General features: G+C 42.1%; 1 protein-coding gene across 1 annotated transcript in view; it reads right to left on the reverse strand.

Moving 5' to 3' along the window:
* The window catches only part of CDHR3 (cadherin related family member 3), a 33895-nt gene that overhangs the window by 21011 nt on the left and 1684 nt on the right, over positions 1-11200 (reverse strand). The window contains exons 2-5 of the mRNA XM_074168971.1: positions 10094-10107; positions 7522-7724; positions 3279-3447; positions 671-756 (exon numbers count right to left, since the gene is read on the reverse strand). Of these exons, the coding sequence (XP_074025072.1) occupies positions 671-756; positions 3279-3447; positions 7522-7724; positions 10094-10107 (472 nt within the window). The remainder of the gene's footprint in view (positions 1-670; positions 757-3278; positions 3448-7521; positions 7725-10093; positions 10108-11200) is intronic.

The following is an 11200-nucleotide window of genomic DNA, read 5'->3' on the forward strand; positions in this document are numbered from 1 at the left end:
AGCTAATTGCTTTCTTGAATAATGCTACACATTGAAGAAACATCTTCAGGTTCAGACGTGCTGTCTTTTGTAAAGCCAATGAAGCAAAGATACAACACAATTCTTAGGTAAGTGCAGTTACTTCTCCCCCATCTGCAAACAAACCTATCATCTTCCAGAATTTTTAGTTGATACCAAGAGTATTTTCAGATCAGCTAAAACATTGTCTTAACTGAGGGTCACAGTTTGCCTTGAGATTGTCAAAAAAGCTGAGATTCAGTTGCCTTGTAAACAATTTCCTCACTGTCTCACTTAAAAGAATTTACATTGCGATACAGAAGGTTAAAAAATTTATTTACTTTTAGTTATTCTCATTTACAAGAAATGTTTTGCAAGCCATTTAAAAAAAAAAAGACAGGTGAAGACAATTTCTACTGTATCTCTGATTAACTGTATCAAACTCTGCTTCAATACCCCCTAATTTTGGAGGGCTGAGAACTCAAAATACAATTTGTGCCCAAACACTGGGACTGGGTTTTCTTAGTTTATTATTGAAAATGCTTCTTTTTTCCTGACTAAACCTTTTCCTGTGTTCCCGATAAGGAAGGAAGTTGTTGAAAGATGCTGGCAATTAGCATTTCAGATACAGTGGATATATCATCTCTGTTTTATTTTCTTTAATACAACTTACTTTGAGTTCAGCATTTTCAGGATCAGCTGCATCAACTTGGTAAATGCATCCCATACGTGTTCCTTCCAAGACATAGACCGTTACAGCTGCGTGGATATAAGTGTACTCGGTGTTAATTGGGTAAGAATAAAGGACACAACAGCAAACATACTGATACATTGAAGGTGTCCAGACCTATTACTGCCTGCTGCGTCTTCCCACTTCACAAGTGTAATTCCAAAATCATCACAGGAAAGAGTGCAAATACTCAAAAAATGAAAAGAAACCGTTTGCATACCTGTAAACAGGCAGACACCACTGTGAGTTGCAATATGAACTGTGCCTTCAGGAGAAAGACTGATCTTTACATATGGCCTATCTTGAGCTGCTTACACGGTATGGAGTAAAATGATGCATTTGGGCTACACCTGTGACTTTCTTTACTATGCAGACGGGGGGAACATAGCCCTGTGCTAGGTCCTCATTGCCATCCCCTCCTTCTCCAGCCCCTGTTCCCTGCCAGGAGAACTTTCTTCTTCAGAGCCTTTCTTCTTAATTTCTGCTTTTCCTTGACACCTGTGAGGTAAATAAATAGTGGATGATCGGCTCTGACTTAAATTTTTGCCTTATTAAGGGGGCTAATTCAATGCAAGGTGTACTGCTTTCCATGGCAGGAATTCTCAGAGCAGGACCATCCCATACTGGGCCACTGGAAAGAGGCTGAGCTCTCCTTGGGCATAGCAATTAACAGAACAACAGGTCTTTAGATCACATTATATTTGCTTTATGCCCTTTTGTGTCTGCCGGACCTGGTGTTTCTGGACTATTAATTTCCACTGTGACCCCTGCTGACTGCTGTTTCTCATCAGAGCAGTGGGAATCCCAGAGCAGCATAATGAGTTGTTCCCAGAGGACAACAATATGAATATGAAGTTTAATGAGAGGGAGATGCTTTTTCATAACCAGCGAATGCGCAATTAGTGTCTAATTGTAGCCGGTACTGTTAACTAAAGCCACACAGTCAGACAGATCAGACATCTGTGCTCACCAATTTATGGCAGCTCTAGCTGAGAGTTAAGCTGATGCATTTATTTGTAACAAGCTCCCACGTAGAGTGTGTTTCATGCTGTGCCGCTCCCCTGAAGTGTCACATTTAATTATTATTAGATTCCAGCAGCACCCATGATATGCAAGACACCAGCTATACTGAGAAGATGACACAGCCTCTTCCCTAGGGGAAGCTAATTTGCTTTACAAACTAAGTATTGTATGGAAGCAAGAAAGTCACTGTGCTTGGGAGGCATCAGTGAAGCGGGCTGAGTTTGAGGGGGTCTGGGCTGGACCCATCCCGGCAGACATGCCCTGGCCTCTGCAGCAAGCAGAAGTCGAGGCTGCAGCCACGCTGTGCTGCTGACCACTCCGAGGGCTGCGACTCGCAGCCTGCATATCCCTGCTGCTAGTCCACATCTGGGAGGGTCAGCAGCCAGCTCTGAATACCTACCACGGATGGATCACAGTTTGATATTTTCAGACAGGAAAAAAAAAAAATTGAATATTGAATTATTGAATGCTCTTCCGTACAGCGCTGTTAGAATACCAAGACTTCAAACCAACTCTCAGTACCTCATGAAATGATAAGAGCATATTTTTACTCACTACCTGAACTGTTCTGTCTGTGTGTGAACATATAATAAGTACATCGCTATACTCTTTGTCGCCTTGTGGTACAATTTTTCCAGGTTCCTCTTATTAGTAAATAAGCAAGATAAAATTGCTCAGAGAGTAAGACAACTATTTCCTGTCCTTTTTATTGATGGCGTTGTCACTGATATGAGGTACTCCATGGCATGCAAAGCCTGCACTGATGCCAGCGGGCACCAAGCACTCCAGCCTCATTCCTAAGGCTACTGCATTCTCCTCCCTGTTGTACCTTTGCCCATGATCTGAAAGCAAACCCAGTTACCAGCATTTGCTCCACACAGGAGGCAGAACTCTTTGCCTCTTTCCATTTGCCCCACTGTAGATCACAATCTCTGAGATCTTACTCTTCAAACTGATTTTCCACTTAATTTCTCATGTGTAGGTACAAATGCAATATACAGGTGTAAAACACTGGCACAGAAATGTTTTTATGATTTTCCCTCAGAAATTCTCGCACATGCACAATATACACTTACTTAAATTTATCTTGCTTCTCCAAATAAGTCCAGGTTTCAACAAACTACTGAAACATGTACCCAAACTCAATGGTTATATCCCCACCAAACTTCAAGTTTCTGTTACATACCTCTAGGTAGGTATTCATCTCATCAAAAGAAAAAAACATATATATTTATTGGTAAAAAAAAAATTTTCATTTTCTTTTAATTCTTCAGGTGCTTCAAAATGGTTAAAACATTTTTGTTCAAAACTTCGAGAAAACTAAAAGGGCATTTCCAGAGATGATTCATACCAAATACTTGTGTAAAATAAAGCTCCGATAAAGACAGTTTCCTGTCCCTCCTTTGTTTTCCTAAAGGAAAATGCTTAGACCACTTTAGCTACAGGCATTGTATGCAGCTATAGGGCTTTTTTAATCTGAGGCCATCTTTTCAAGTATTGTCCGTTTCAAATACCACCATTATCTTACTTTGAATTGCCATATTTCCTCGAAATACAGGACGTTCATTTTGATCTTTTATTTGGACAATCAGTATGCTAAGGTCAGTTCTCCCAGTTGTATCTTCAACAAAAATCTGTAAATCAAAGCTCTTTGGCATAGTTTCATAATCTAGGACAGGGTTTCCAGTGGTAACAACCTGAAAAGAAAACATTATTATTAGCACATGATGCAAGAGATATAAGTTATAGACTATGAGTGAATACAAGTGAAGGGACATTTTCCATCAGTAAGCAGTAAATATTTCAGATCATCTATTTTCTGGCACATTTCTTATTAGTGGCAGAAATGTGAGAAAAACAGAGCAGAAAGAACAAAATATTCTAGCTTCATGGAGCAACTCAAGGACCTCTTGTGTGAGGGACAGTTTGAGGAGGACAAAGCCTGGAAGGAGCAACCCTGCTCCACAAGCAATGCTTTGCCTTCAAGGCCAGGACTGCACCTTGCAGGTCCTTGCTTGTGCCAAGTCTTCACCTTTCCTGACCAAACTCCAAGAGCAGTCGATGTGTGATGAGACTGAAAAATGGGAGGAAGCCCTGCAGGACACAAGGGAAGCTTCACTGTGTCTGTGAGTCAGGAGCACGAGGGGGAAGATCTTTTACTTGCAATAAGAAGTAGAGGGGCAGGAGACTGTATAGTCTAGCAGGTAGCAGCCCCTTCCTTGTATAAGCTGTGTCTGGAAGAAGACTTGCAGGAAAACAAAGGGGGGAGCTGCATGGGCACACTGTTTGAGAGAGGGACCAGAGCTGTTTGGTGAAAATGTTGAACTAATTAAAAAATAACATAGGCCTTAAGTTTTATTAGTAAGTAGTATTGCCTTAGTAAGGCAAACATTTGCTTTAGAGGATTTTTTTAAGACTTCCAGCTCTGTATATCACCTCTTAACATAGACAATTTACAAGCACAAGACTGACATTCCATGAAAAAATATTAAATACATTCATTTTGGAGTTAGGAGGAGTCCAGAGCAACAGCAGGATGCTGAAGTTGTATGCTATGATATTCACTCCTGAAACTAAGAAAGAAACAAGAATTCTCCTTTCTGTTAAATTGACTGTTAAATTTGCTGTGTAGCTAAAAAAACTCTGAAGCTTGAGTACCAGCAGCATGGGTGCTCTGGATCTGGAGAATGAGAAGAATAGTCGTATTACTGCAGAGTGGAGGAGCCTGGAGAGGATGCAGAAGGAGAACACTTCCTTAATTTTAGGTGAGATGCCGCGGCCAGAGGACAAATACAAAAGTGATGTCAGCACAATTAGAAGACAGAAGTCAAAATAAAGCCAATTAACAAAGACAGTTGGAGGAGAACAAACAGGGGCACAAATGTTTTATGCCTTCTGATATGTGAAAAAGTTGCTCTCTGGAACCTTGTGGTTCTCTTTGTTACAATACTGCAGGAGAAAACAACTGTGCCCTGGACGGTCTCCTCACCTCCTATATTGTGCAAATACAAGTTTCCTATAAAAGTGATGCTAACTCAGAAAAAACATCCTACAAAAGCTTGTAGCACTAATGGAAAGGTAGCTCTCCAAAATGAATGTTTGCTGGAGATGTGAATACAGTAAACAAATGCAATGAATTCAGAATGAGAAACTGTCCAATTCTAAGCAGAACTTATGTACTCTGGGGATCAACCCTACAGTTCATAGCCAAATATTTTCATTGGTGTTGTAACTACAGGCAGACTGCCTAAATACGCCTCTTCCACCCTCCTCTACAGAGACTTTGCCAGTGAAGATGTGAATCTACGTGGTCTCTTTCTAGGTTGCTTTTGAGGACAGCTTGCCAGTGGCATAGGCTGTGAGCCACAGTTCACCTCTCCTCCAGACAGGAGCAATGCTTACTGATAAAAGCAGCACCGCACACACTTGAAGCAGCTGCAGACTTCATGAAAGGGGATCTAGAGTCACCCCATAACTGTCTACCCCTCATTCCACCTGAGAATCTTACTGCTCCCTGCTCCACGCCCAGGGTGCAGAGAGAGCATCACTAGCAGCCTCAAGGCAGCTTCGGGCAGCAGTATGTTTTCATGCATTCGGCACATTGTGGGACTCTTCAATCAAGTAAAGTGAGGAGGTATGGGCAGGGCTCAGATCTCAGTAACTGTGACTTTCTCAGAAACATAGCAAGAAATGTGATATTGCCTAGGTTTGCTGCAACAGGAGTAAAAGTGCTTCAGAAATACAGAAAAGGCTGTGCTAACAGGTACTTAGCTAATCTGCAAACCCCATAATTCATACATTAAATACTCCATCTTTCTACATTTTATCGAAGATTTAATGGCAGTAAGTAGAGCTGAGGTATCTTATCTTGGATCACTCTACTTTTGCAAAATATTGTACCAATCTGCTACAACATAGCATAAATAATTAAAAGCAGCAATGCTCATCAAATAAGCTAAGGACACTCATGAGTATTTATCTTTGCCTTATGAGTTGTGTATGTTCGCTCAGCTGCTAGTTTCCAGAATTCATATGTAGCTTTCTTTATGACTTGCTCATGACTGATATTCACTGGCCCAACCTCTTTGTTCTAGTCCCTCGAGTGAGTTAGGAAACCCTGAAAACAGCTACAGTTCAAGCAAGACACACTAAGTCCTCACAGACCATTCTGGTAATGGGGCTGTGGTGTGAAATGGATATAAACTGACACTTTGGAAGAAGCAGTCTCCAGCCTATACCTTTCTTGGCCATTCATTTTTATCCTTGTGTCACTCTCTGCACTGTGCTAGAACAAGAACCTCTCCATCATCCGTGCCATGAAAAAAAAAACAACAAGGAATGAAAAAACAAGAAAAAAACAAGAAAGAGACTTTTTTCCTCCATATTAAGTTCTCAGTCCCACTCAACAAGCAACAACATAAAATGCTTGTGCTGCACAGTATAGAGATGGCATGGGACAGGAACAAGCAGATATAAAAAAGGGCTATGTTTCACAGCAGAAGGGATAGCTTTAATTCCAAATGCCAAAATACAGCCTAGGAAGGGAGTCCCATATCATGAATTTTCTGTCAGGAAAGCCAGCTTAAGGGGCATATCCATTTCCATCTGGCTGTTACATCCCCACAGCTGAGCCAGTTTATGCGGCCACATCCTATGCTTCACAGGTGAAAAAGGGCTTTTTTCATGAGGTTTTTTTGACCATTTCACTAATCTGGCTGGGGAGAAGCTAAAGAACCAGCAGAGCTGGCACAACTGTGCTCTGCCGTGAGGTGGGAGCATGGGAACAGAAGCAGCTCCCCACAGGCAGGTCAGATCAATGAGCCACAACTGCCTGGTATCACTGGCTTACTTTCCCCAAGTTTTCTCCCAGAAAAAGCAGCAAAGAGAATGAGAAAAGAAGTCAGAGAGAAAAGAGTTTCAGTTCTGTGAAAATCTGAACTTCCTTGGAAATACCCAGAAAAAATGTATTCAAATTAACTTTTAAAGTCTCTACTCAGTGTCTATCCGTATCTTCTAAAGACACTCTTCAGTGTCACTGTTCCGGCTCAGACATACAAGTGAGTTACAATGGGATGACAAGTTATCATGCATCTGAACACTCATTGTCAGTGACAAATGTGAGCTAATACTTGCTAATTTATCCAGCAATGAAAATTAGCATGAAGTAATAGAAATTGCTTTGCATTTGCCATAGGACAAGAGCACGCAATAGAACAGAAATAGATCACAGATGTGTGGAAGTGTGATAACTTCTTACCTCAAGATAACTTCCTTGTGTGTCACAGCCTTCATTCAGAATTAAATATGGCTTTGATCTGACTCAGCTTATGTTATTTTGGAAGTGAGTCCAATTCATTTTAGTTCTAGGTGAGAATGGCCAAACAGAACCTGCATGTGGTTTAACTAAGGCACTTTAAATTCACAGTGACTTCATATAAATTGAGAAACTACTGATAAATCCTCAAAACTGAAGCAGGTCTTCTTCACCTTCACTATGTCCTTCTTCACCTCTTCTTTTCCAAAAATCACATTTTTTCTATCATGGAATAAATGGAATTACTGTGATAGGTGGTTTTTGCCTAGATGCAATTAAAAATTATAATCACTACTGCTACTCATTTGTCATATCTATTACAGCATGTCCAAATACTAACACATTTGCAACTCTTTTCCGATTAAAAGATGAGTCACTGTGCGCTGTCAGTGCTCAGTAATCCAGGAAACATCAGCCTACATGACTGAACATTGCTCAAGCTAAATGTAAAACTCACACTGAATTCAAGATCTCCTTTTGGTTCAATATCAAAAGCCTCTGTAAGTGGATTTGAATTTACTATGGTAGGAAGTATTGCAACACCTTCAGAAGACATTGGAGAAACCGTTACATTAAAGGTATAAACTGAAACACCGGCTGCTGCATTCTCTTCAACAGTGCTTGTTGCAGGTAAGCCCTTAAGCAACTGGGTTCTTCTTCCTGCAAGATGAAAATGAATGTAAAATTACTTCTGGGAATCTTAGGGTAGCAGGAACACACAGCTTGTGCCAAGAGCTGCCATTAATGAGCACGAAATGGCGTGATTCTCCTTTTGCTAACGAACGGTGGCATCGCACAGTAGTAAATGCAGTACTAATGGCAAAAGAACCAATCTTGTCTCTAATTCAGTACTATGCTGTTGTCCTCTAGAGTGGCTGAAGTTGAAGTACTGTTGTTACTCCATCATTTGCCTTCATATAGAAGCAAAGAAACCAAACACACTTCTATGATTTCATCTGTGTGCTAATTGCTGCCTCTACACTAATCCCATCAAAAAGCACCTTGAATCACGCAGACCTGGATGTTAAAGCAGCAAATTTTTATGTGAACTACACCATCTGCAGTGTCCTTTTCCTTTGTTTCCCCTCTTTCTCTTTATGTGCACGTCTGGCTCATCAGTAGTGGCAGTCAGCAACAACTCTGGGATGTTGTGCTATTGTGTCTTCAGCTTTGAGCATGGAAGAGCAACCTCCATTCCTTGGAGGAGATGTGGGGCCCCCAAAAGCACCCTGAAGCAGCACAGTGTGCTGTGGTATCTAATAGTCTCATTGTTATGGTTTGGGCCAGGTTGGCCAATAATTAGATAAGCAATGCTCTCTCCCACCCCTCAACTCCAAGGAGAAGAAGAAGAGAGATAAAAATATTTGTGAGCTTAGAAAAACTAAACTACTTTAATGAAATATTAATAATAAAATAAAAAAGGCAAATAATGAAATAGATATAATATATACAAAACCACATCAAGCTCCCATGGAGATGTCACCGGCAGGCCCTGGAAAAGTTCCAGACTGAACTCAGTGACAAATGGGAACTGGATTCCAGATCTTGATTCAGGAACCCACAGACTGGGATCAGAGGTAGACAAACTGACAGGGTCCTCCTCACGCATCAGTCGTTGAAGAAAGAGAGCCATTGAAGAGGAGCCAACCAGACCTCTTTGCTCCCTCAGCTTTTCTCCTGAGCATGGGCAGATGGGATGGAACACCCTATTGGTCAGTTTGGGTCACCTGACCTGCCCACGCCTCCCCACGGGTGCGACCCCTCCATGGGGTAAGCAACCAAGTCAGCTGACCCTGGTTGCCACGGCAACAGGTACAAGCAAGAGCCTCTCTCACTGTAGGGGAAGTTGGCCCTGCTCCACCCCACACCAGGACACTTGTGTGAGCTCCTTGCTACTCAGGCCTCTGGACTCCCCAGCACAAAATCTGGTGCTTGCTCTGCTGTTTCACTTGTGGATCTTGTTACTTTAACAAAGGGCCTGTAGAGCTTTATCTCATGAGGAGTGTCTAGAAGACATAAATCAGGACATCCCTAAACTGGCAGTCTACCTCAACGTGAGACTATGGCAGGGCTAAATGTTGCCTGGGGGGGCTTCTCTGTGTTGTCCAAAACACTTGCCAAGAAAGCTGGCTGTGTTCAGTACAACTTCCTATACCCTGTGTGCCAAGACAGAGGAAGATACTGCTCAATCAAGGGCCTGGCCAGGCTGTTCATACACCAGCAATTACTGTAGCAAAAACTCCATGAAGTCTTTATTTTCGCTAGGCAGCTGCAAAGCAAAAAGCTGCTATGGGAACTAGTCTGGAGCCATTAGGGCTGCAGCGTGTTTCTGCTTGGATGCTCAGGCTCAGCCTGGAACTTGGGAATGTAATGCCAAGGGAAAATCTGCTGCTTGGCAGCACCTCTGCAGTGTGGGAGAGAACCATCTCCCTTTGCCCCTTCTCATGTGGCTGGGAAAGGATGGCCCACAGCAGCTACCTAAGAGGCACTCTAATTGCCATTCCTCCAATGGTAGTAGGATCTTTAGTCTGGAGAGGGAGAGTTCAGCTTCAATGCTTTCCAATGACATTAGAAGCCTTGGTGACTTCTGCCCAACTATCCAAAATCTTGTTTCCCTGCATCCCTAGCAAAATTTTTGAGTGTTTTAGGGATAGACCACATATGGCCTTTGTGTGATAGACATTACTCCTATCACCGGCCTCTCAAGTAACTGTTCCTCAAGGATCAGAGAAGACTTAGGATCCCAGTGCCTTTGCTACATGAGGAGGAAAACTAATAGCGGTTGATGAGTTCATGAGACAATGCATGGAGTCCCATGGTCCCCCTTCTTCCCACATCCCACCCCAAGGGGCACTTGTCCTTTCAAGGTTTCCTGAAGCACCTCTTAGAGCAGCATGACTCCATCAGACACTTCCAGTTCTTCCACTTGCAGCCTGCAAGTCTCACTGCATTGTGGGGAGGAGAAGGAGGGAGCATGGAGGGTGCTGTTCATGGAACCAGCCATACTAGGTTGTGGTCAGAGAGTTTACCTCCAGGAAGACCTCTTCTGAGCATAGGGCCTCACTGATAAGAGGCAGAGCTGAGGCACTTCCCTGGACCCTCTCCACAATTGCATGGCAGTTCACATGGACTAAGACTAAATTCTAAAACTAATTCTAAATTCTAACTGAAACTAAGCTGAGCCATTACCGATTTATGTCAGTGGAAGCAAGACCCAGTGAAGCACTGAGGTTTTATCAATGTTCTTAGAGATTCTGGAAAACATCATCAACAAAAATTGCCCATGCAAATCAGGCTGAGTTGAGAGGGGCTTCTGGGGATACATTTCCATAAGCGGAGCTGAACTTCGAATATAATCTCCTGTGGACAGTACCTGACAAAACCAGTTCTCTCAGCAAGCCACAGTTCATTAATGGAAACCATTCATAAAATCAATGAAATCATTTATAACACTTAGAAATGTGAAAAGAAAAGAGCTGCTATTTTTATATTATCTCAAAAGATTTCATTGGCTGTTTATTCAGGATTTGTTTTCCTAAGTCATAAGTTCTTACTACTTGCTCTTTATTTTTAACTTCAGTACTGCATCTAAATGGCTTCTTCTTCAAACTGATTTTACAAAAGTCCCTCCCTCCATACTCACAAGTCCTTGCTTACCTCCTTACTTTGGAGAACAAAACATGCCTGAAGCAATTTAATACGTTATTTATCAGAATTACCAACTCCAAACATTGACAAATGCTGCGTCCAAGACAAAGCAATCATGAGACTGGCTTTGAGAAGTATACGCACATTTAAGTCTTATTTGTGTGTGATTTGTTAGTCTTTACAGTGTGCTTGAGTCACACCTTCCAGTTTTTCTCTCTCCATAACCATGCAGGTTAGAAAAACAGTATTCTTCACGGAAAGTTGAGATCCACATGCAGTGTCCCAATCAAAGTTTTGGGGACATCAAGGAAAACCACCAAATACTGACAGGTTCCTGAGGGCTGCCAGAACTCTTTCAGTTCCTTGAGAGCAAACTGACCCTACCTGAGCAGCTTGCTTGCTACAAGCAAAACCAGGTGCTCCGTGTAGCCCCACAGACTGCATTTTGAAGATCTACTTTAAGATGCTAGTGTGCACATATTTGTATT

This window comes from Numenius arquata, chromosome 2, assembly GCF_964106895.1.
Source record: "Numenius arquata chromosome 2, bNumArq3.hap1.1, whole genome shotgun sequence".
NCBI classification, from domain to species: domain Eukaryota; kingdom Metazoa; phylum Chordata; class Aves; order Charadriiformes; family Scolopacidae; genus Numenius; species Numenius arquata.